The 27,342-nt window shown below is 40.9% G+C and overlaps 1 protein-coding gene across 1 annotated transcript in view; it reads right to left on the bottom strand.

Annotated features, from left to right (window-relative positions):
* Positions 1-15,998, bottom strand: part of Carnmt1 (carnosine N-methyltransferase 1) — a 32,347-nt gene extending 16,349 nt beyond the window's left edge. Inside the window, exons 1-3 of the mRNA XM_027406551.2 lie at positions 15,614-15,998; positions 9,373-9,568; positions 8,453-8,616 (exon numbers count right to left, since the gene is read on the bottom strand). Coding sequence (XP_027262352.1) covers positions 8,453-8,616; positions 9,373-9,568; positions 15,614-15,816 — 563 coding nt within the window. The 5' untranslated portion in view covers positions 15,817-15,998. The remainder of the gene's footprint in view (positions 1-8,452; positions 8,617-9,372; positions 9,569-15,613) is intronic.
* Between the last annotated feature and the right edge of the window lie 11,344 nt (positions 15,999-27,342).

Here is a 27,342-nt window from a genome sequence, read left to right on the forward strand (position 1 = left end):
GCCAGCCTGGTCTCCAGAGCGAGTGCCAGGATAGGCTCCAAAGCTACACAGAGAAACCCTGTCTCGAAAAACAAAAAAACAAAAAACAAAACAAAAACAAAACAAAAAAAGACAGGAGTGAAGAAGAGGTGGACCTATGAGGACAAAACTAAACAGACACAAGCAGACTAGACTGTTTTACCAACAGTAAATGTTCTTGACAGAGCTCTAAGTAAGTAACTATACAAATTAGCAAAAGCTATTCTTTTTTTGTGGTATCAGCACAGTGACACTTTGCTGCCCCCTGGTGGCAGAAATATTCTCTATATTCCCTCCATCTTCTCTCTCTCTCTCTTTTTGGTTTTTCGAGACAGGGTTTCTCTGTAGCTTTGGAGGCTGTCCTGGAACTAGCTCTTGTAGACCAGGCTGGTCTCGAACTCACAGAGATCCGCCTGCCTCTGCCTCCCAAGTGCTGGGATTAAAGGCGTGCGCCACCAACACCCAAGGCCATCTTCTCTTTTAAGCTAACAAATCCCTTCAAATACAATTAAAGTCTTCATTTTAATATAAATAGAAAAATGCTTCTTAAAATTCAGTGTTTTTCCTAAATGCTATGAGAAAGATCAATTTTCACCAAGTCCGCCTGTCAGTACCTTCTTGGAGTAGTGACATACCCATAAACATCACCCCAAATAGTTTTAAAACAGGCTACTGAATAAAGATCTTAAAATAACTCAACAGTTCTTATGATAAAAACTGAGCCTTTAAGACAGGCTCAAATGTCTTTTTCCTTCACATCTGTGTTCTTCATAGCACTAAACCAGCAGACACTTGGGGAAACCGGGCATTTGTTTTGTTGTTTTTCTTTATGTTTGTTTGGGTGAAGATTTCAATATATACTATTCTACCAAAGTTTAGCATTATACTATCCTTGTGCTCATATTTAAGAAAACAGTTCAGACCTCGAGCTCACATGTTATGCTTGAGACAGGGTCTCAATACTTATTGGCTAGCATTAAACAAGCTATACCACAGTGGCCTTGAACTTGCGTTGCTCCTCCCGCCTCTCCCTCCTGAATGCTAGGATTGCTCATCTAAGAGCCACCACATTCAGGTAAGCATGGAATTTTTCTTTTTTCTTTTTTTGGAGACAGGGTTTCTCTGTGCAGCCTTGGCTGTCCTGGAACTCGCTCTGTAGACCAGAATGGCCTCAATTCACAAAGATATACCTGCCTCTGCCTTCCCGGTTCTGGGTTTAAAGTAATGCACCACCAACACTTGGCTAAGCTTTGATTTTAAATGAAAGTAAAAGAGTACTGTTTATTAACATCAATGTGCAACTGTTCACAATAGTAGTGCAGAAAACCACCTTAGGGTTAAAACAAAGCAGAGACCAGTGATCTGGAACTGGCAAAATATAGAAAGCATTTCCTCATCAACAAACAACCCTTTGCAGGATTTGTGCCTTCAAATTTTGTACTTAAAAATTCAAGCATTATTCCCAAACTTGAACAAACAGGTAAAATAAACATCATTGGTGGCACTCAGCAGGCAGGGGCAGGTGGATCTCTGTGAGTTCGAGGCCAGCCTGGTCTAAGAAGTTCTATGCATATTTGTTAAATAAGCTATCTCTATGGACATCTCAGGATGGCCATCACTGAAATCTCAGTTAAGGAAAGGCAGTTGAAACTGAGTCAAATCCAGCTCAAGTAGAAATAAGGCCGTCAAGTTCTTATGCCAGCTGTGGCACCATCTGAGACACAGATGACAATGCTTTATCCAGAACTAACTTGGACTCTGAAGGACTATAACTAATGTGCCTCATCCAGGTCCTTTTCTTTCTCTGAGACGGGGGTTTGCTGTGCAACGCAGGCTGACCTCAAAGTCACAATCATCCTGCCTCAGCCATGTAGGAGCACAGGTCCATGACCCCACGCCTACACCTGGCTCTGGGGGTTTACATTTTATGGGAAAGCTATGACTTAATATGTATGTGGCCTTACTGCTTAACGTTATCTACTATAAGGCAGCTAATCCAAGCAAAACAATACAAAATAATATAAAAGGAAATACATAATTTTCCCATCAGGCCTAAGACTAGTGGTATTAAGCATCCCCATCCCATATATTTCATTTAAAGTTTGTGAGTGTGTGTATGTATAACCTTATCATGTCTGTAGCATTCTTTGTAGTTTTCAGGGATGGAAAGCAGGTGGCTGGGGAGCAGTGACAGGAGATTCACATCCTTCTTAACCCTGAACTCTTCTTTTACCTACTAAAAAATACCTCTAATTATTCTTTTACTTTTAATGTAATTTACTAGAAACACCTGGAGTTAATTCATCCATTTACCTGCTTACACTCTGTCAACACTCTAATAGCAGAAAAGTACCTGTAAAACAGTAGTGAGTGTGCATACTAAGTGCCTTTAATAAGGACATGTTTTAGTTAGGCTAGTATTGAAAGGCTGATTAAACACAATAGCATATATTATTTAAGAATCTGAGTCTGAATAAAATTATAAATAATCAAAATTATGTTGACATAAGCATCTGATCTTTTAGCCTTTGAAATTCATTCAAACTTTGTTACACTCAAATTTTAAAGAGCCTTACTTTACAATCTACTTTCAGAAACAAAGATACTTTGAATTTCCAGGGCTATGTAGCCTTTAAAGAAGCTATTATCTAGTACTTTATTGAGCAAAGCACTGATGACATTCAAAGAGAATAAAAACTAGAAACATTAAAACAAATAATATCCCCACAGAAGTAATGATATTCATAAAGGTTCATAAACTTAAAGCAATTATAAAAACTATAAAAAGTTAGTAAAAGAGATTAGCTCATTACTCTAATAGCTATGGAATCCTTCATGAACTGCTACTAATAAGAATCTTAGGCAAGAATGTAGCTCAGACACTACAATAGGAGCCATTATATATAGGTTTAAAGAGAATTCTGGCACTAGGGAAATGTCCAGAGATCTACGAGTTTGACCCCTACTAACAATCTAAGCAGTGGTTGAGAGGCTACTTTAAATGCCCTTCTCTGATGAGATTGATGGCTACCTTATATGCCATCCTCGAGCCTTCATCCATTAGCTGACAGAAGCTGATGCGGACACCCACAGCTAAACACTGAGCTGAACTCTGGAATCCAGTTGCAGAGAGGGAGGAGTCATGAGCAAAGGGGTCAGAACCAGACTGGAGAAACCCATAGGGACAGCTGACCTGAACAAGGGATTGCTCATGGATCCCAGAATGATAGCTGGGAAACAAGCTGTTCCAGACACCCTGAACAAGGATGTCAGTTTGGAGATCTGGGCAATCTATGGGGCCTCTGGTAATGAATCAGTATTTATCCCTAGTATATGAATGGACTTTGGGAGCCCTCTCTACATGAAGGGATACGCTCTCAGCCTAGACAAACAGGGGAGGGTCTAGGCTCTGCTCCAAATGATATGACAGACTTTGAAGATCCCCCCATAGAAGGCCGCGCCCTCCCTAGGGAGCAGAAAGGGGATGGGATGGGGGTGAGGGGGACAGGGGAGAAAGGGCTGGAGAGGGAACTGGGATTGACATGTAAAAGAAGCTTGTTTCTAAGAAAAAAAAAAGAATGTAGCTCAGTGCTAGGGGCCACATGTAGCAAGCACTTAAACAGATAACTTGTAGTAGCACTAATCTGAGTGCAGCAGCCCTTAAGTACTGAAGTTTGTAGTATTTCAACTCAAAGTAAAAGTAGAGTCTTCAAGATGATTCTTACTGAAGATTGCTTCCTATCATCCAGAGAAGAATAAAAAAACAAGCTGTCATCACCTCAAAGTCCCATGGGTAGAAGGCAAGGCTTAGTCCTAGCAAAAGAAACTATAGGCCTATCCCTTATAATGAATAATTGTAGAAATCCCAAAGTATTAGCAAATCTAACCCAATAATACGCTTAGGAAATTACTTACCATAACCAAATACAATTTATCCCAAGAAGGCAAAGATGGTTTCACACAACAAAATGAGATTTTAATAAAATGGGGCAGGGGAGTGTGAAGTGGGGTAGGGGGTAGACCTCAACAAGGTTGTCTCAATAGACTCAAAAGGTATTTAACAATACCCAACATCCTTCTAAGAAAGATGGAAATTATTCAACAAGAAAAAGGGAATTGTGAAAACCCCCAGTTAGTATTATACTCGGTGGTGAAAAAGAGAAAGCTTTCTCCCTAAGAACAAAAACAAGGAATAAAAGGCATTCAAGTTGGGAAGGAAGAAATAAAGACTTTTTGCATGATGTCTTACACATGGGAATCCTCCCCACATCGAGGAGGGAAAAAAAAAAAAAAACTATAAGAATGCTAAATCCAGGGGCTGGAGTGATGGCTCAGAGGTTAAGAGCACTGTCTGCTCTTTCAGAGGTCCTGAGTTCAATTCCCAGCAACCACATGGTGGCTCACAACCATCTATAATGAGATTTGGTGCCCTCTTCTAGGCTGCAAGCATACATGCAGACAAAACACTGTATACATAATAATAAATAAATCTTAAAAAAAAAAAAAAAGAATGCTAAATCCAGCCAGGCATTGGTGGTGCATGCCTTTAATCCCAGCACTCGGGAGACAGAGGCAGGTGGATCTCTGAGTTCAAGGCTAGCCTGGTCTATAGAGCAAGTTCTAGGACTACCTCCAAAGCAATGCAGAGAAACCCTGTCTTGAAAAAACAAAACAAAAAGAATGCTAAATCCTATTAAGAAAGTACAGTTCAAAATGTCAAAAGCCCAAAGCATTTACACCATGATTTTATGTTTATTCTCCTGAAATTAAACTACATGGCACAATGGGGAAGTGAATCAATGCATATGTGCATAAAAATGCCATAATGAAACCCATTATGTTGAACGCTAACTTAAAAAAAAAATAAAATGAAGAAATGATACTTTGGGTGGAAAAAAAACAAAAACAAAACACCCAAATTGTGACAATTTTAAAAATAGTAATTAAAACACACACACATGCACATAGACAGAAAGAGGTATTTAAACCAGCTGAGATAGTCAAGCATTTTGTGTTAAGGGTGATCAGCAACAAAAATATCTTGCTCCTAGCCTATGCAGATGACACCATCAATAAGCCAACAGTTTCCTGTGGCACATAGTAGTTGATTTACTATTGAAGAAGTAATTGTTTTTATGCAAGAGACCAGTAACTATTTACTGTTGTAAAATTTTTTCCTATTATTGTCCGAGGAAGATGCTAAAAATCAATGTGTATAAAACAGAAGATAAAATGTAGACAAAACCTTATAAATTAGTTTATTTTCTAGAAAGAGGCAAGAATCCTGTATTTCTTGATACAAGGTTTACAGAAATTTTTCTTAAGAGACTGTCTGAAGCAGTAAGTACTTGCAAGTATTTCAGAAATTTAAAACAAATTATTTATCCTGCCCTCTATACTAGTGTCCTGACAGCAAAGGCAAAATATCATGTTTTTGATTAATTTATTGACACTCATCTCCACTTTTTTTAACATAAAATGTCCCACCAAAACAAAATTGTTAATGCAAAAACTCAAGAAAATGAAAGAAGTTTTCAAAAGAAACCTACAGGCAACAAAGATGTTGGAATTATTGAGTAGGAACTAAAAAAAAAAAAAAAACGAGAACAAGCAAAAAAAAAAAAAAAATCACTGTTAACTGCATTGAACTGAGATGTAGCAGCACCATGCCCATAGTCCCTACTCTGGAGGTAGATCTAGATGGGAGGATTTGAAATTCAAGGCCAACATGAGCTCATGAGCTACAATGAGACCTCGTCTCAGAAAAGCATAAAGTTAAGCATCTAATCAAAGAGATACACCATGTGTACAAGGGAGCAATTCAACACCGAGCATGAGTGTGTGTTTATGTCTGTGCGTCAAAAGACATAAAAGCAAATGACATCTGAGTAACAATGAACAGACCTCATATTTACTTTGGGGTTCTACATAGTATTCTATACTACAAGGAACCAAATCCTTGGAAAAACAGCCATGCCTCACAGGAAACTACAACATGGGTCTTAAGTATCTTATATTTTTCATAAAAAAAAAAAAAATCCCCAAAGGATAAAGAAATTTGAACAACAAACTTAAAACAACAGTAACAGATTATAGTTCACTGAATAAAATAGGAACTATGAATCATTGAAATAAATATACAGAGAGTAGACAGAAGAGCCTTCCTTTTAGTAGGAAACAGCCTGCAAACTCTGAAGATTAGAAGGACCATCACTTCACAGATGGCTTCATAAGAACCACCAGTGGTTGGAACAGACAGGAAATGTTCTAAGGACACTACCAGGGCAATTATGAAATCTGGGTATACACTATTAGATTCCTGAATCTCTGGTAACTGGAAGGGAACAAGTCTGCCCCTGTGTGGTGGCACACACTTTTAATCCCAGACTGAGGAGAGGAGACAGAGGCAGATGGATCTCAGCGCTCCAGGTTAGCCAGAAGTTCCAGGTCACCCAGGGCTATGTGGCGAGACCCTGAAGACTAAAACTGTGAATCTCTAAGCAGTAAGAAAGCATGGCAAATGCTAACGGAAGTCTCAAACGGCTTCACAGTAATTCTGAATGTGTGCCTGTAGATGTCCACGTGCTAGAAGATGGCGGGAAGGAGAATGGGAGAACGATACAGTGATGCTGTAAAGGTCAAAACTTGATGAGTTTTGGTAAAGAGTATATGGAAGGTGGTTGTACAATTCATGAACCATAATTCTGAAGTTATTTCAAAATTAAAAGTTCGAAGAGAGAAAAGAGAGACACAGGCACTGGCATTCCGAAAAGGCTACACCCTGAACACAAGGACCTATAGAATCCCAGTGGTCCCAGGACAAAATTCACTGAACTTATGAGCAGGAGGAAAACTTATATTTTATTATTTGTTAAAAATGGTCTACTTTGGGGGCTGGAGAGATGGCTCAGAGGTTAAGAGCACCAGCTGCTCTTCCAGAGGTCCTGAGTTCAAATCCCAGCAACCACATGGTGGCTCACAACCATCTATAATGAGATCTGGTGCCCTCTTCTGGTGTGCAGATATACATGGAAGCAGAATGTTGTATACATAATAAATAAATAAAATCTTAAAAAAAAAAAAAAAAAAAAGGTCTACTTTGGGCTAGAGAGATGGCTCAGCGGTTAAGAGCACTGACTATTCTTCCAGAGGTCCTGAGTTCAATTCCCAGCAACCACATGGTGACTCAAAACCACCTTGAATGAGATCTGGTGCCCTCTGCTGGAATGCAGGCAAAAGTCTTTATACATAATAAATAAATGAAAATCTTTAAAAAAAAAAAAAAGTCTACTTTAAATTGTATGTATATATATGTATACAAATGAGCTATGGGAGTGAGGATGCCCACAGGGTCCAGAGGGGGCATCGGGATCTTGTGGAGCTGGAATTACAGGTGATTGTGAGCCGCCTGATAGTGTTCAGCTGGCAACAGAGCTTGAGTCCTCCCTCTACAAGAGCAGTAAAGTACATGCTCCAACTGCTGAGCCATCTCTCCAGCCCCAAACAGATTCTAACTGCAATAATCTTTAATTGATACTTTTCCTCAATTACAAAATGCTGGCAGTGAGCAATAGGAATCCTATCACCAATAGGAATCACATTTTTATCAAAATAATGTACAAACTATTCAGCATTTTCATAATATAGTTCTTATACCCACTGTCAGGCTGTATTTAATAAATACATTGTAAAAAGAATATAATAGCACAGTATTTGCTTTAATTAAGACACATTACTTATTTTGTTTATATGTGTGTGTGTGTGTATGTGTGTTGCACTAGAAATTTATACTGAGTGTCTTCCTCAGTTGCTTCCCACCTTATTTTTGAGACAGGACAGAGTCTCCAAGCTCAAGGACTACAAAGGGCCTGGCTTCTTAAGCAGGTGCTGGGGATCCAAACACAGGCACCACCCCAGCCCTTCACAAGTCTGCTTTTTAAAGATTTCAGTAACTTTACTTCAAAATGACTGGTTCTTTGTAGCCCTGTGCATTTCACTTTATTCATTACAAAAGTTAGTCTGAAAAACCAGACCATGAGCTTCAGAATGCCCCAAAGTTCTATGTTCAAAAAAGTTAATTACTTCTCTATGGTATATATAGATCCCTGATTTCTTTTAAGTATGTCATAATGAGATAAAGTAAAATCAATCACTATTGCTTTGTTATAAAAACAACTTACAAAGCAGTGTGTATTATTGACTGTGAATACTTACCTAACTTTAGTTTCAAATTTCTCATAATTACTAGAGCAAATGATATGAAGATAAAACCTCCAACCTCACACAACGGAAGCATCCAATAACAAACAGCTCTCTTACACACGTAAAAACATGCAGACACAGTGCGGCTATGAGAATGAATCACAAGGTGAAATGTCTCAGCTAAGCGTTCATACACCTTAAAGAAAGAGGATAGAAATGCAGTAGTATTTACCATCTCTCTTTTGGAAAGTTTTTTATAATTTCTTTTATGATTGGCTTATAGCAGGCATCCCTTTCTGTTTTCCCAGTTTCACTCCAGTCTCTTACAAACTGTTTCAACGTAGATTTTAACTTGTCCATGTCAAAAGTAGATGCTGGCGTAATCTTTCCATTACCCTGTTTAAGGGGGAAAGAAAAAAAAAAAAGAATTATTTTCTGAGAGTCAATTTTGAATATGGCTAAATGAGCATTCTAAGATATAGGTGGATGAGTGGATAATTACTAGTCTCTCACCCTCGCCTAAGGTCTCAAATGCAGCTTGTGATCCTACATGAGAAAAATTTGGTGCTCTCATGTCTACCCTTAACAGAGGAAGATTCATTAATCATAAACAACCACAAAGTGAAGCAGTCCTTACTCGGGAAAGGACCAGCACTGAGAGGATGTGCTATGGAGACAGAACATCCCACCTTCCAGGAGAGGGAAGAAAACCCCTCCAGCTCATTGATGGGCAGCACTGATGGCTAATACTGGACTGGCCAAACTGCATGTAACATGTGGATACAAAGAGACTTCAGCTTCTATTACTGCCAGTCACTTGAGATTTACACGAAAATATTTTTATTTTAAAGTGAAAGGTGAATATTAACAAATGGGAGACACTGAAAAAGCAGCAAGGGAAACTAATATAGCTAGTAAAGTCGTTTAAAAATTTAAGTAAGTCCCTTGTATACTATAACATTCAAAATACCATGTGAAAGCATCAACAATTATCTAGGTGTTAAAAAAAAAAAAAACAATGAACAAATGCAATCTCTAGCATACTATTCTTCTAGCTTCATCACATCCTCAATAAAGTGGATGACCCGCTCAAGACCTGGGCATATAGACAGTTACCCTAAAATGAAAAGAGATAGAATAAGTTTCACATACATCTTCTCCATATTCTTTATTTTCAAACATATGTATGCAATCATTCACAATGGTCAGCAGTATTTCCTGATTATGATCAATGCATTTCCGGATCTCGTCCAAGTGAAGAGGAAAGCGAGGAAGCAGTTGCTGCTGGTTATGTGGAAGTGATCGAAATTGTCTTTCTGTTCGGTTCACTCGTTCGTGCATACTGGTGCTAAAACAGAAAAGGTGTTTTATTCTAATTGGCAAAAAGAATTCTCTCACCAGAGGCAACCTCGTTTTAAGATCGTCACCCTACATAACTATTTCCCAGTTATGCTGGACACTGCGCTTATTCACTATCCTTTGACTTTTGAAGGATATCAGCTTAGAAAGTTTATGTTTTTACTGCATGAGGAATACTTCTCAGAGCAATGAACAACAACAAAATGGTAAAAAGCAGACATGTGCACTAATAAGAGAAAACAAAGATTAATTTACAATTTTTTAATTAATTTCAGTTTTCAAATTAAATACTTTGGACAAAACTGGAGGATGGCTTTGATTCCTATTTCATCAAGTAGTAACATGTTGCTGTAAAAGTACATTAAAATGGCTTGGGTATATACTTCAGTGACAAAGTACTTGTCCAGCATGTTTGAGGAGCCTAAGTTAAATCCCCAGAATCAAAATAGTAGTATGTTTTGAAACTAACTAAAAGCCAGCCAAGTTGAATTTTGAAAAATATAAAGCATATAATACAAAAGTATTACACAAATAAAAATTAAGATTCTAAAGTGTAATATTCACAGTTTTCATTGCAAAGGTTTCCTAAATTGAAAGGTTGCTTTGGGGACTGCTTATTCAGGAAGTAAAAAGAACAGCCTTATTTTTAGAACCTAAGTATAATCACAACTAAGTGTCATTTTACATCAGCCAAACTGGCAAAAATCTAGAAATCCAACTAGACCAAATGTTGGTGAAATTGTGGAAAAATTAGAACATTTACCCACTAATGGTGAATGCAGAGATGAGTATAACCACTTTGCAAAATAACAACATCCTTAGTTAACCTTAATGTTCTACCTGCCCTATGATCTAAAAATTGTACTCCAACACATACTCAAGAAAAACAAGCTATCTTCACCACAGCACTGTCAAATAGCAAACATAAAATCCCACAGACCACAAAAAGCCCATTATTGGTGGTCAGGATAAAGAAATCATAGTTACATAGTGGAGTATAGAGAAATGAACAAAGTACAGCTACAACTGTAACACAGATAAAAATGAGAATACAAGTATTTGTTGAAGATAGCAAATTAAAGAACACATGATATACAACTCCATTTTATATAACATTAAATAACACATTGTTTAGGAACCAAGCAAGTATGAAAGGAAATGAAGTTTCAGAAACACCCTCTCTGAGGAAAAGGAGCGGGACAGTGTGTGTGTGTGTCTGCGTGCGCCCGCTCATAAGCATTCACTGCAGCATTCTTTATATTCTCTATATACAAATAAAACAAGTATTTCTTTAAAATGAAAAAGTAAATACTTTCTGTGAAGACTAATGACGCACAGAAGAAGCTCTTGCTATGCATACATGTCATAGTCACAAAGCATGGGTGGCACTCTGGTAGCGAGGCCCTGAGGATGACGTAAGAGGCCACCTGAGCAGTGGTTGCATGGACACTGATTTTTTTTACACTGGGGACAGTATGACCGTTCTCAAATCTGTTACCACTATGTGATCCTTTTACACCCCTAAGTGTCTTGATAAAACAAGGTAAAAATAATGATCATGGAAATATCATTTATTGAAATGTAATAGCTGCCAAGCATGTACATAGCCCACAAGATATGTATAATTATAGTCCTCTTATAAAACCCACAAGGTAGGTATCATGATAATAGTCCTCTGTTTGTTCCATCAGTCTTCACTGTATATGAAAACTTAGTGAACATAGTTAAGTACTTGTTTTGGTTTATATAAAGTTCCTTTCCTTAAAGAAGAAAAAAAAAAGCCAAAAATATATATTAAAGTCCTGGTTCCTAGCTAGTAGTACTTTCTGGGGTCGGTTCTAGAAAGTCTAAGAGGTAGCTGGAGATGATACTGGGGCATCTTGTGCAGAGCCTCATTCTTTCTGCTTGCTGGCAGCCAGGTTATCAGCTGCTCTGCTCAGGCATCTTTCCTCACAGCCAACTGAGACCTTTGAAACTGTGCATCAAAATACATTTGCAGCCCCCTCAAGTTGTTTACAATAAGGTTTATCTCAATGACTAATACAGCTGACTAATACAGCATGCAAAATATAGCAGGCAAGCCTACTTTCTACCTATTAACAAATCCACAGAAGAAGTACCAGAAAAAAAAAATGTAGAAAAGTAAAAAAAAATGTAGAAAAGTAAAACTACTCAGGGAAAGAGATAGCAATCTCTCTTCTAGAAAGAATTACTTCTAACCTTTCACATATAGCTATTAAAGGCACTTTAGCTGTTAAAGACAAATCCATTCAAGACTGAATTCACAAATTATATGCATTTGTGGAATATAAAGTGATATTTAACCCCCCCATCTTCACCCCTCCACTCCTATCTGGTGATTAACTACCATCCTCTCTTTTATCTGTGACTGTTTAAGATTCCACACATAACAACATGAGCTATCTGTCATTCTGGGCCTGGCTTGCTGTCATGTAACAGCTACACCAAATGCAACAGCAGACCTCTCAGAATGGTTAGGGATGCACATCAGGCCAGACCTATGGCCTACTGTGCTGGCCTTTGCCTTTAGCTAAGACTCACTGGTGATTTGGATACACCTCAGTGTTTGAGAGGCATTTATAATTCTTTGTCTGTTCAGGAAGAATTTTTGTCACGTTGGATAAATGTTCTCAAATATAAAATGATTGTTTAACATTCTGCTTTATGCAACCGAAATTTACTAAGCTATTTCCTAACTGCTGGGCATTGAGTAGTGAATTTTCTTGCGTTCACAATCTGTTTGTATTTACAATGGCTTGAAAGTAGCCAACAAAAATGCCCATTAAATTTAATCCTTATTGTGAGATACAAAGGGTCGAAATGTATTTGAAGGTAGGACTTTTGGGAAATACTAAAGTTACAAGGTACCTGAAGGGTAGCACTCTGGTCTGATGGGTGTGTGGCTTCAGAAGAAAAAGGAGACCCTGAGGATGGATGTCCAGTCCCTTCCACCATGTGATGTTCTACACCACCTCAAGGCTCTATGGACTCTCTCTCCACTGGCAAGTAAGACTTCACCAAATGTGGTCCACGACCTTGAACTTCCCACTCTTTCATAGCTTTTAACCCTTACAAGCAAATTACTTAACTTGGGAGATTCACTTATGGCAATAAATTGTTAGGGGGAAAGAAAGGAGGGGGGTATAAATTCCCAAAGTATTATCAGGTCTGAGTAAGTACAAAATGATTTTCAGAAAGTTGTTTTTTTTTTTTTTAAATCAATATCTATATAGTTCTAAAATTGCCTTAGTAAAGTTAGGCAAACAGAAGAGTGGCAACAATTTAAAGTTCACTGTGAGCAGCTCAAACAGTCTTCTTATAGACCTTTCTTTCTAGGCAATGGCTGCCCGTCATCTTCTCACCACACCTCAAAACCCACAACCAAAACCTCCAAACTCAATTTTAGTACGATGTGTCCCCCCTGTCTTAACAGCTAACACTCAAGTCAGAAGTTATCATCTCCAAATGACTTTTCTCAGCCTCACAGTGCACAGGCCCCACCCACCCATTATGGCTAAAGAGTACTGAAGGGCTTGCTACTGAGGAATACTGATGCTAGATTGTTGCTGTCTCCCCCTAAGGTCTCCCCAACCCTCCTCTGCCCTGCTAGTAATTCTAGGTACAACTTCCATTTGTATCACTTTCCAACCTACATTTCTGTAAGAACAACAACAAAATTGATGCTAGGCATGCTGTTGCTTTGGTTTTTCATGGAGACTATCTGCCCTGGCCGTGGGGGAGGTGAGCTCTATTTACTTATTACTTATTAGTAAGTTGTATTTCCTCAGATAGGTAATTGCACAGACTGGGATGAAAGGAAGCAAATTCCTTAACCCCGAGTGATCTAGTTATCTTCAGAGCTGCCAGAAACAAGGCACTTTGGGAAATTCTTAAAGGGTTTTTCAGCTGAGGGGGTGTAGCTTCATGAGGTACAACTCCTAGAAATGCTCCCTCACACACACAGTTAGGAAAGAAACAAAACAAGACAGACAAAAACATGGGGGTTGGGGGTGGAGTGCTGGGCATTTTACCAGAGCTGAAAGCAGCTTGATTTTATGATGCTATAATTGGGGTAACAGCTATCATGGAAACTACATGCTAAGGCCCACTAGCTATTTGGTCATTTTGTAGCCTCCTTCTAGAGCAGCCATCCAAGCTCCCTTATTCACATAATGCTCATGTGTCTCATTGGCCAAACAGAGAAACTTTGATGGCAATCTGCTTTTAAGGAATGTCTTCAAACTCCAGATTCTTTGGTATATTCAGGAGCCAAAAGGCATTTCTTTCTCTGTGACCTTTAACCTAAGTCTTCTATTCACTGTAACATTCAGTGTAAAACCAAGCTCTCCAAAATGTGCTAGGAGTCTAGAACAGGACTAGTTGTCAGAACTGACTGTGATGATGAAAAGACTTCTAGCCATACACTCTAATACAGTACACTAGCAACAGGTGGTGGAGAACTTGATATATGGCTAGTGAGACTGAGCAACTCAATTCTAACTTCCAATTAATTTATGTTTCTATCTGTCCAGATACGAGTTAGTGGCTGCAGTATAGACTCTTCAAGACCAGACTCAAAAAAAAAAAAAAAAAAAAATGCTGGAAAGCAACACAAAGCTTGCTATACCCCTCACCTCTAAGTGGCATTTTAAAAACCATAGTATTTATGCTACACTACTTTTCCAGAAGTTTGGAGTATTTCACACAGACAGTACATACAAATAAAGAAACATTTCAATGAAAATTCCCCCAAACTCACATTCAACCGTTAAAGAGAGATGAAAGCATGTCACAACTAGAAAATGCACATAGCATCCTTTTCTATACTACAACACTCAAGACGAGTTCTAGGTCAAAGGTCCTCTCCCCCAAGCTAAGGGCCCAACCCAATACCTAATAATAAGCACCAATTCTTGGCTTCAATATATTAAAACTGAATACAATTACGTAAGTTTAACTAAGTCTACTATATGTCCAGTGTTTCCCAAAGTTTCTACATTTTTCAAAAGTAAAATGTGCCACTAACAAAATAACCCCTCCTTCTGAGTTTAATTAGTAAATTATTTCAGCAAAATTTATGTCTCAAGACAGTCTCTCGTGAGCCTAGAAGTGTAGCTAAGCAGTAATGCTCCCAACTGGAAAACTGCAGACCTTCAGTTCCTCACGACTGCCACAATGTAACCAGAAGATCCTAATTAACTACTCAATTTAAACCAGTAACAAAGTAATGTAACCACTATCTAAAACTGGAGCCGGCTGCTTAGGAGTCTCTCTCTCTTTTTTTCTACTCTGTTTTATTCGTTAAAAATAGAGCTTCCACTACATTGCCAAGAGATGTGACATATAAATAAGACTCAGTTCTTGCCCTTGAGGGGGAGGGGGGCCCACAGCTGGGCAAAAGAATTACATATTTAAACAACTACAATACTATTAGCACGAGGGTCCCATCTTCGATGGTTTGACCTGCACAAGAGGTCATGCCGAATTTCTGGTTCGAATCACAGGCTCAGAATATAGCTGCCTATGGAATCTATCACTTACCAGAATAAATGAATTTATTCGTTGCCCCCAAATCCAGGTGCACGAAGACCCTCTCAGACCTGCACTTGCACACTCTGCCTAGGCTATCCGAACACCTATCTAGACGAAACGTTGAAGTTAGGAAGTTGGATTACGAATGGCAAGCGTACTTAGGGGTCCTACAACCACGCCTAGCCCACGAAAGGAATTCCATACTGACTCGCGGACTACAGGAAGAACATAAAGCCAGCTCCGGGTGCCTGCTCTCTTTCCCTTAGCAAGCTGCACATTTTGGAATTCCGGGATCACGTCTACCCTTCACCATCCGGCGAGAGCCACTCTAGCAGCACCCTTCAGACCTCTACAAAAGTGCACGCTCTTTCCGGGCGGCTCCGGGGAAAGTGGGAAGCCGTCCCCTAGGAGCGCGCGCAGGTGACCGTGGGCTCCGCGAAGCCGCCACGAGGCTGCGGGACCGGCTCCGGGCGCGCCTTACCCGTAGTAGCGGAACGCGTTGATGACCTTCCAGAAGTGCTCGCGCTCCAGCCGCTCCTCGTCCTCGGCAGTGCTGCGCGCGGGGGCCCCGGCAGGCGCGGCCGAGCCCAAACGCCCGGCGGAGAACTGCACCTCCACCTCCTCGCTGCGCCCGCCGTCCTGGGCCGGCTGAGCCGCGGGCGGAGCGCGCCGCCGTCGCTGCATCGCCGCCGCGGCCCACGATCTGACCCGCCTGCGTCTCACCGCGCCCGACTGCTTGGTGGCGGACGGCCGGGCCTCCTCTAGACGGCGCCAGCCGCGGCCACGGCCCCCGCTCGCGGCGCGCCCCGCCCCCGCCGCCCTCAGGCCTCCATTCGCGCTGCGCTCCGCCAGGGTTTCGGGACTCGCGGACTCGGCGCGCACGCGCTGACAACGAGGCCAAAGCCGCGCGCCGCCGCCCGCGCTCATTCGCTGCCCGGCTTCCGCTACGACGCGCTGACGTGCGGTGACGCGTACAGGGCGGGGCTTAGGGCCAGGTGGGAGGAGGGCCCCCTTTGGGGGCGTGGCTTGAGCGGAGGGCACCTGTGAGGGCCGAGTGGGCGGGGCCACGAGCCTGACTGGCGGGCGGGAGTAGGGCGGGCTCTGAGGCTTTCGGAAGCGAGAGGAAAGGGAAAGGAAAAGTAGGTTTCCAGAAATTGGTTTCGAATGTTTTAACTTTAGAGACTGAAAAAGGGAAGGCCTTACGTTTCCCCTTTTAAACTCATTTGATTTTAAGGGGATTCCCTTTAAGCATCCCAGGAGCTGGGAGGCACAATCACCAGTGGTTAGCTTTAAAAATGTTTCTTTTTATTTATATGTATGTGGGGTGGGGGTAATGCCACGTGTGTGGGAGTGCTTACAGAGGCCAGAAGAGGCCTTTGAACCTCCCTGGAGCTCAAGTTACAAGCAAATGTGGTTTCTGGGAACCACACTACTACCTTGGGGAGAAGAGTAAGCATTACCAACTGCTGAGCCATCTCTCCAACCCCTTATTTTTTTTAATGGAAACGTTACCTCTATTGATAGTTTAGGATTACCAGAGACAACTCTAAAACTAGGGGCAACAAGTTCCCAAACAATGAAGTGTAAAATTTCAGCACACCAGCTAATAACCTTCACCAGCATCCTGTCCTTTGGCACTATCTTCCAGCCTCTTAACCCTTCTCTAGGATAGCCGTATCATCTTGGGTTCCAGAAAACTCTTCTTCTACGCTCTCACCCACATACAAAGGTATGCTTGGCAAACACCATATCAAACTTGTAGTCTAGGGGAGCCTGAGTCTCCACGGTATCTATGATCTTGCCTAGAATGCACACAGCTCATTTTGTCTTCTCTAGGTCTCCACTAGGTCATGGTCATATATAGCCAGAGGGAAGTGATGTGAGGGTAGGGTATCAGGTTGGTCTGCAATTCTGTGGGATAAATATTTAGGGCTCCATCAAATCTGAGAAAGGCAGTGTTGGAAACACCATTGCCTGGTGAGGTGGTTCTGATCAGTGTAGGTTGGGTCTTGGTTATCATGGTTTCTCTGACAGATGTTTCATATCTGCCACGAAGACAATTCAGAGTGCTTAAGGAAAGACGGGTGGTGATTAATGGAAAACTCTCAGTTGCCAAAATCAAGAATGTCATCCCATCACCAGGGAGATGAACAAAATCAAATCAATGTTTCCAAACAAGGCTTTGGAAAAGATGAAACAAGCCCTAAAAACTTGGGAGCTGGTTAGTCATCTTGTAAATTCAGTCCACAATGACATTAATGATGACCTGCTTGCCCATGGTGTTGTGTCTACTGGCATAGTCACTGGCACCATCTTCCTTGCCTGTGATGAGCTACTCAGGGTGGAAAAGCTAGCAGTAGGTATTAGTGTGAACTTCATCCACGACTGTGAGTGCCTGTCTCCCCAAATAAAGTGAATAAGGTCTCCTGAGTGGTGGTCCTGTCACTTGGTATCTTTTAATTAGGCTGGATACCATGTTCTAGGCAGTAGAGCTCCCAGCAGGCATTGCCCATCTGGATCTTGGCACTCAAAATCTGAGCATTGTAACACTCCATGGCAGTAGAGGAAATTGGTGGATAGTGTTTCAGTGGTGTGTGTGTGTGTGTGTGTGTGTGTGTGTGTGTGTGTGTGTGTGTGTGTGTGTAAGGGTATGTAGTTGTAGCGGGCCCCTAGAAGTTGGTATGTCATCCTGATTGCCCTAAAACTCAGAGATCCCATGGGGGGGGGTGCATACCTTTAATTCCAGCTCTAGGGGGCAGAGGCAGGCGGATTTCTATATCTTTGTGAGTTCAGCCTGGTCGACAGAGCTAGTTCCTGGACAGCACATGATACACAAAGAAACCCTGTCTGGAAAAAGGGAAACCAACCAAACAAACAAACAAACAGAAAGACTTCAAAGATCTACCTGCTTTTGCCTCCTAAGTATTGGGATTAAAGATTCAAACCACTGCATTCTCCTTCAGTCTATTTCTTAAGAGTAACACACTAGCGTGTGGTTCAAACTTCTAATGAAGAATGCAAAGGAGTACAAATGTAATGTCTTTATCGTAGTCACCTATATCTCTTCTCCAGACACATTCCACCAATTCCTTGTTTGTTCTTCCAGATTTCGATTTAATTCCCGTTTTTCTTAAACACTGGTGTTTTGAAATTATGTGTAAGTCCTTATACCATTAGCTATTACTAATTCTGCACTCACACACACACACACACACACACACACACACACACACACAAACACACACACAAGTAACATATGTCATAATATTGACATAGACCAGAATGGCCTAATTGACACAATCCAGAATGTCATGGGTAAAGACAATCACTTACCTATTTTTCTACTTCCTGGGAAATAAAGTAAACATTTTGAATTTCTTTATGTAAAGGATAGATACTCTCTGTTAAAATACAATGTGTTACCGAGGTGCTTGAGTGTAAACACAGCAGTGATTTGCACATGTGGAAACCTAGGGACCACATGGGGCCATACTATGCATGCCTACATTTTATCAGTCCTCCTTATGACTCTGACTGTACTTATATTAGAATATGATATACATTATTTACATTTTTCAAACACTTTCCCCCTAATTTATTACTTATTACTTCAGTTTTGTGAAGGAGGTGACATTACCTTCCCTTAACAGGTAAAGAAACAGATTCAGAGGAATCCATTTTCCTGCCCTGAACACATAAACCCCAAGTCTGAGATTCTTCTCTTATTCTCTTTCTTTCTGTCTTTTTTGCTGTTGTTGTTGTCATCGTCAATATCCATATAGTCTTTATTTTTTGATATTTTCACATTAATGATATGCATTAAACTTAAGAATATAATTTTCTCATGAATTTATGTGTACTCCTTTTTAAATTTCATTTTTACATTCCAACTACAGTTCTCCTTCCCACTCTTCTTCACCGCCCCCACCTCCCTCCCATCCCACCCCCTATCCACTCCTCCACTCCTCCTAAAGGGTAAGGGCTCCCAAGGGGAGTCACGTATACCAGGGATAGATCCTGGTCATATTACAGGGGGGGGGGCTTAGATAGCCCAAGCTTCACACATTGTCTCCCACATATGGAGGGCCTAATTTGGTCCCATGGAGGTTCCACAGCTGTCGGTCTAGAGTTCATGAGTTTCCATGAGCTTGGTTCAGCTGTTTCTGTAGATTTACCTGACATGATCTTGACCTCCCTTGTTCATATATTCTACATCTGGTTCCATCAGTTACTGGGTGAAGGCTCTATGATGACAGTTGGGGTATTCACCAATCTGACTACAGGGGAAGGCCAGTTCAGGCACTCTCTCCACTATTGCTAGGAGTCTTTCTGTCTTTTTAATCAATGTGTTGTCTCCTATTTTTTACACTTTTGAGATGAAGGCCACTAGGAGCTTCTGGAAATAGGGTTTCTTCTTTTCACATTCTCACTTAATTCTACAGCTTGTTTAGAAAGTTACTCCACTTGAATTATTTGTAGAATGGACACAATATCTTTTTTTTCCCACTTTATTTGTTTATTTTTCCAGACAGGGTTTCTTTGTGACTTTGGAAGCTGTCTTGGAACTAGCTCTTGTAGACCAGCCTGGTCTCCAACTCACAGTAATCAGCCTGCCTCTGCCTCCTGAGTGCTGGGATTAAAGGCATGTGCCACCATCACCCAGTAAGATATCTTTTTTACAGTGTTGCTGTGATAAATGCATGAGATATATTGACACCTGTTTGACTTGTTATCCCAATAAATGCGTTTTCTTTCCTCTTCTCAGAGTCTTTTAGAATACATTTTCAACTTTCTTTAAAAATACTTTCATTTACAGTTAAAGCAACCAATTTATTTCAAGACAGAGAGTCCCCAATAGTCTAATTATTCATAAGAACCACAGGTAAGGGCTGGGGAGATGGACTCAGTGGTTAAGAACATTTTCTGCTCTTGCTGAGGACCTGAGTTTAGTTCCCAGAACCCATGTGGTGGCTTACAACAAGCTGAAAACACTTTTTTTTTCTTTTCCTGAAGCCTTCTTTGACCTAACTTGTTTGCAATGATTTTCCCCTATGGACATCGTCCCAAAACATGAAACTAACCATGGGGGCTAGAGGCTATGGATTGTTTTCATCAGGTCATGTCCAACCAGGAGGTGCAGTGGTGGTGCACGCCTTTAATTCCAGCACTTGGGAGGCAGAGGCAAGCAGATCTCTGTGAGTTTGAGGCTAGCCTGGTCTACAGAGATAGTTCCAGGACAGGCTCCAAAGCTACAGAGAAACCCTATCTTGGAAAACCAAAAGGAAAAAAAAAAAAAAAAAAGAACAACCAAAATAAGCAGTCAATGTCATATCCAGGAATAACTAAAAAGGAGACCTCCACTCTCTTCAGTTGTTCTACAGAGATGTTAAGTAAACTTTTAAAGTGCCTTCATTTGTCTGCTGTTGATGAGAATGTGGAGTGACAGGCCTGCCTGTTCTGGGAAAGTGTAGAGAAGTGTGATGTGTGATGGTTTCCAAATCCTGCCTCTACTGAGACAGAAAACTTGCATCTGTTAGTTACATGAAGCAGATTCATTCTGTACAGATGGGAAGCAAGGGTCATTGGAAGCCTGGAATTCATTACAAGCTGGTCCTGCCAAGACTCAGGAAGGCTGCCCAGGGAGGCTGGAGTCTCATCTGTGCATGTGTCATCTATATCACAGCTGAGAGCCACAGGAAGCAGACCACCGTGGCTTTCGTGTCCTGGGCCATATGACACATTGGGCTACAGTACCAAGGACCTTCTTGCTTCTAGGGCACAGTAACAGAGATGAGACTTATTTCAGGATTTTGAGTCCCCAGCAGTATCATCATTCATAAGAACCATAGGTAAGGGCTAGAAGATGGCTCAGTGATTCAGAGCATGTTGTGTTCTGCTCTTGCTGAGAACCTGAGTTCAGTTTCCAGAACCCATAGTGGCTTACAACTGTCTGTAACCTCAGTTACAGGGGATCCAATGCCTTCTTGTGATCTCTTCTGACATATATACACTCAGGCACATACACAAAAAATAAAATAAATAAATATATACAAGTGAAAAAGGGTGGGGTCCAGGTCCATTTCGGGTCATTCTGGGAACTGTTCAGCAAAGGCTCTGTAGTTCAGTAGTTCCTTACAAAACCAAACACACACTTACCATGAAACCCAGTGTTCACAAGCATAGATGCTCATCCAAGAAAACACATGTGTACACAAAAGCAAGTGTAAGGTCAGTACAATAGGCTATATTTATTCAAACCTATACATGAAAAATCTAAAGCCAGGAACTAAAAAGAAGCCAAATGTTCTTCAGCAGATGACAGCAAAGATAACAGGTAAAACTGAAAGAAACTATTTTGAGATGTTTTTCTTTCAAGAAAATTTACAGTAAAAATCCTACATACACTTTGGATGCTATAAAGTGTTGAAATCTCCTCTGACAGATAACATAGCCCATTGTTTTGTTTTCTCTTTCTCTTTTTTCCCCATTTCTGCCTCCCTCAGATTTTCAGGATGTATGGAAGGAAGTCAGATTCTTTGTCAGCATATAACACAAATGGCCTTTAGCTCAAGTCCCAGTTTGAGAATTTCTGTTCCTTTCTGTTACCTTCTGAGCCAGGCATGGTTGTACATATTGCCCAGCATTCAGGAGGCTGAGATAGAAGGATGCTGATTTACAGGCCAACTGGCACATTCTGCAAAGACAGGGTCTCAATAATTTTTTTTTTTTCAGAGCTGAGGCCCAACCCAGAGCCTTGTGCTTGTTAGATAAGCACCCTACAACTGAGTTAAATCCCCAACCACTCAAAAAAAAAAAAAAACCTTAAATTGTTACATATGGTATGCTGTATTTATGTTTTTGAATACTAAGCAGAACAGCTGGTAAACATATTAAGAATATGGTTGTGAGTATGAAAGACAAAGAACAGGGGCTATAGCTATGATAGGCAGCTCAAGTATGCCTTATGGTAGACTCTGTGCTATCTTTGACTTGTACTAGCTGGTTTTGCAAATAGTTCTTCATTTCAGTCATGAACTCTAGGCTGAGGATGTCATAATTTGGCCTTAAAATAATGACAATACACTGTGGGACTGGAGATAGGTCTCCAGGAAATGATCATAGGGACCTTAAGTAGATCATTATAGTCAAAGAAACCAGTATCCAGACCGCAACTGTGTACACACACGACATGGCCTCAAAACAAGGTGAAACAAACAAAAGCAAGTGTGTCTAATCTTAGGTATTACAACTATAGGATATGGGTGTCAATTGTGTGTACGCAGGGAGAAAAAGCAGGAAGACGGCGGAAGGTACACACTGCAAGGGGAGGGAGGAGGAGGGGGGAGGGAGGAGGGAGGAGGGAGGAGGGAGGAGGCTAGCACCAGGTAGAGTCATCTTCCTGTTCTGTTTTCTTTCCCTGGTCACTAGATCAGAGGGGCTGATTCTTCTTCATTTTAGAAAACTTGAGATCAAACATTCCAATCTGAAAACCAGGGTTCCTGTAGCTGAAGGAGGCACAGATGGACATTATGAGAACTTTTGTGTCCCAGCCATAAATCAGTCATTTCCCTGTGGGGTTGGAACACATCACTGTTTTCTCAGCTGAGCAACAGAGAGTATCTATAAAAAATTTTCTGAGACAATCCTTACTTCAGTGCCTCAAGATATTGATATGATACTTGGATTTGGTGGCTGATGGATGATGGGTGATGGGAGATGTCATTCTGTAACTATGTTTCTCTTATTGGTTGATGAGTAAAGCACTGTTGGCCAATAGGAAAGCAAGACAGGTGGGTCTAAGAGATGAGGATTCTGGCAAGTGTAGGCACAGAGAGACTCGATGTAGACCGCAATGGAGTAAGAGTCCCGGACCTTTTCTCTGGTAAGATAAGACTACATGGAAATACTTATATTTATAGAAATGGTTAGTAATTAAGACAGAGTTAGCCAATAAGAAGCCATAGTCAAGGGCCAACAAATTTATAATTAATATAGTGTCTCATGTGTTATTGAGGGGCTGAAGCGGCTGTGGGACCCAGGCGGCTGGTGGGAAAGAGTATTGTAAATCCCCTTCTCATCTCGTGGCAGCTGCCAGACATACTTCTGTTTCTCTCTCCTCTCTTCTCTCCCTTTCTCTTGACACTAAGTCAACACACATTTGAGGCAATTGTATCTGTTTCTTCTGCTTTTTTCATCCACACTTGGAAATAACTCTAGATTTGAGAAAAGTTGAAAGAGTACGTAGTGCAGAGTTTTCCTTACCTTTCGCATAGTGCCATCTTTTATTGGTGTGTTTGGGTTATTTTGGTTTACAGTTCCAGAGAGGTACAGTGCATCATGGCAGGAGGAGCAGGAGGCAGAGGGTCACACTGAATGAAAGTCAGGAAGCGGAGAGTGAACAGGAAGTGGAACCCCGCTATAAAACTTAAGGCCCGCCTCCAGTGTTCTACTTCCTCTAGCAAGGCTCCACCCGTGGTTCCTCAACCTTCCGAAACAGCATCACTATCTGGGGACCCAGTTTTCAAACACATGAGCTTATAGAAGGCATTTCACATTCAAATCACAGCATTTTGTCCCTGAGCCCCTACAGCCTCATGGCTATCTCATAATCCAAAATGAACTGTTCCAATTTCCAATGTCCCCGCAGTCGTCAATAGCCCCAACACTATTCAAAAGTCTAAAGACTCTTCTGAGACTCAACAATTTCTTAATTGTTATCCCTTATAGAATTCAAGAAACACATTATATCCTTCCAAAATGCAACGGCAGTTTTCACCCAGTATGCTCTAATGCTAATACATGATGATAGCACAATGATCAAAACAAGAAACTAGTACAATAGAACTAAGCTACAAAGTTTACTTCCAGTCAAGCTATTTCCCCATTACTGTTACAGTGTTCCAGAATCCAATCCAGGTTTGGCATTGTCATGTCTCTCTAGTGTTCTCCAGTTAGGGACAGGTTCTCAGCCTTTCTTTTTCTTTCTTGGCTATGACACTCTGGAAGAAGACTAGTTGATTCCATGGGGTGACTACAGTTTAAGTTTATCTGAGGTCTTCTCATGATTAGATTGAAGGTACACATTTTCAGCAGCTGTACTACAGAAGTGACAACCTTCTCAGTGAGTACAGGAGACAGTGTGGTGCCAGCGATGACAGGTTTCCAATCAAGCAAGAAGCACAAAGCACCCTACAATCTAGTAACAATAATCTTGCAACTAGGACTGACCTGGCAGTAGATTGTCAATGGAACTATTTGTGAAGAGGCTGTTGTTATTGATTAGGCAAGGGTTGATTGATAAACAATGGTTACCTGGTCCAAGGCTGGAGGACAGGGGTGAAAGTTGGAATATGAGACTTCTAAGGTAAAAATTAAGGGATTTGGGGAAGGTTCTGTATGTGAAGAGACAGGAATTGGGGAGAACTGAGACATTAGGTAGATTGATTCCTTTACCAATTGAGGCCCACTCTCACATCAGCTCACATCCTAGAGAAAATATACTGTCCACCCCACCCACTCGGTTTTACAGAACGAAACTGATTACAATGAGTATAACGAGAAGCTTTGAAGGGGGAAAGAAACATAATTTAAAAAACCCCAAGGGTTATAAGTGACTCACCTCTAGACATAGTGACAGGCTTAGATGTGTCTAATAAACTTTTAAGGGCTTTAGCACTTGCTGGGCCTCTTAGATGTTCCAGGATGATTTCATAACATGCTATTTGATCTTGAGAACAGTTTTAGGTCTGTAGGATGGAGTCAAGAGGGTTGGGATTGAAAGATGGATCTAATAATAGCAAATACTCGCCAGGTGCCAGGCATTTGATGACACTCTATATCAAACTGCAATCAATTTCATCAGGCACAACAGAATCATTTCAATTTTTTACTACATTCAAGTTTCTTTAGGCTTGGAGAGGTGAGCAGCACAAATGTGCTCAAGTTCCAAAGTTAAATGCAAACACAGGGTTATCTTTCTCTGTTCTATGCAATTTCTATTCACTTCTAGGAGTGTTTCATTGCAAACATAATGTCCAGGCAGTACACATCTCTATTAATGCCTCTAGCAGGTTAGTTATTCTTCTAACTTCCAGTTTCATCTGAATGTGAAGCAAATCGTGGTTTGCAACTGCAGCAAGTAAGCATTACTTCTTCATGTGATTTGTGATTTACTGTAAGCACTAATCTAGCAATAATCTGAGATAATCTTATTTAAGTGTTAACTGTACTTTCAGGTGGCTTCTGTGGTACTACAACACAAGCACAGAATATTAAAACATGGGAAGGTATCTCTGAGATCTTCTTAGATTTTAACTATTAAACTTTTTAATAGTGTACAAAATGGGTAGCTAAGGATGGTGCTGGTGTAATTGAAATGTGGGTTCAGGAAGCTGGGTGTCTTAGTCACTGTTCAATTGCTGTGAAGAGACACCATGACCAAGGGAACTCTTGTGAAAGAAAGCATTTAATTGGGGGTTTAATTACAGTTTCAGATACTTACTCCATTAACACCATGGCAGAAAGCATGGGAGCAGACATGTATGGCACTGGAGTGGTATCTGAGAGCTACTGTATCCTGGTCTGGAGGCAGAGGTGGGTTCCAGTGTGGGGGAGGAGGGAGGGAGGGAGGATATAAGAGAGGGAGAGAGAGAGAGAGAGAGAGAGAGAGAGAGAGAGAGAGAGAGGAGGAGGGGGAGGGCTGGCTTGGGCTTTTGAAAACTCAAAGCCCACCCCCAGTGACACATTTTCTCCAACGAGCCCATACCTGCTAATCCTACTAATCCTTTGGTCAACTCCCTGATGACTAAGCATTCAAATATATGAGCATATGGGGGCCATTCTTAGTCAAACCACCACACTGGGCCAGAGAGTTTAGGGACTGGTCTGACCTCACAAGACAGGATAGCATAGTAGTTAAGACTGTCACTACTTGAACCATAAAAGTTGGATTTCCAATCTGTCTCCTATGAGCGATGGAAGCATGACTTTGGGTAGTTATTGTACCATTTACAGTCTCATAATTATGTGTTTGTTTAAACATTAAACAATGTATTCTACCCTTCATACAGTTAAAATATGACTTGTAGAATATATAAAGCAAACATGTTTCAAAGATTCATTTAAGAAATTAATAATCTGGCAAGATAGTAAAGGTGGCTCAAAGAGAATTAGAGACAGAATTTGTGGTGTCTCTAAGAAAAGTACTGGAATAACATCACTTTAATATAAATCTGGTCCCTGTATTAGAGCAATAAACTGAGCTTTTAGAATTATTGTTTCTACCAGAAAAATAATTTACATTTCTGCCAGCCAAATTAATTTTGCGTCTTTATCAGCTGTTTTCAAGAGAGGAGTGATTTTTGTCCCCAGGGGACAATGGCAATGGGAAACATGTTAGAGTTACAACTTGGGGTGGGGTTGAGGGGTGTAGAAGAAAGGGATAGTTGTCTCTTCAGTGTGTAGAACACAGCCCTTAGAAAATCTCTCTAGATTCAAATGTCAGCAGGGCTGAGGAGAGAAAACCTGGTGATGTTTGTGTAGGTTAACATTTACACTTACAAGATCTTAACTATTCTACTTAGGAGAGAATTCCAGTCAAAGAGTGCCAGCAGAGACTTGGATAATCTTTGGCCGAGTCCTAACCCTGAAGGGACAGGAAAAAACAAAACAAAACAACACCCTTTTCTTTTTTTTCAGGCTTTAGAGTATGGTTCTTCCCTTCCTTTTTTTGTGTTTTTGAGGTAGGGAGGGTATCATTGCCTAGTCCAGGCTTGCCTGAAACTGGAAATTCTGTATCAGCCTTCTAAATGCTGGGATTACAGGCACTGTCAACAGCCAAAATAGAATTTTGTTTGCTTATTTTTTATTTTTATTTTTTGTTTGTTGAATTTCTGTTCTTGAGAGTTTGACCCCGGGGCTGACTTCAAACTCAGTATGTGGCCAAGGCTGGCCTTGAACTCCTGATCTTCCTGGCCCCACCCTGACCTACTGTGTGCCATCAAGTCAGGCAGCACATTTTCTTGCTAGCATTTGACACTGTGTAGATAGGAAAAATGCTCAGTAAAGGTTATTATTATAAAATTTCAGGCCGGGTGTTGGTGGCCCATGCCTTTAATCCCAGCACTTAGGAGGCAGAGGCAGGCAGATCTCTGTGAGTTTGAGGCCAGCTTGGTCTACAGAGCCGAGTTCCAGGACAGGCTCCAAAACAAT

Source organism: Cricetulus griseus, chromosome 3 (genome assembly GCF_003668045.3).
Source record: "Cricetulus griseus strain 17A/GY chromosome 3, alternate assembly CriGri-PICRH-1.0, whole genome shotgun sequence".
Classification (NCBI taxonomy): domain Eukaryota; kingdom Metazoa; phylum Chordata; class Mammalia; order Rodentia; family Cricetidae; genus Cricetulus; species Cricetulus griseus.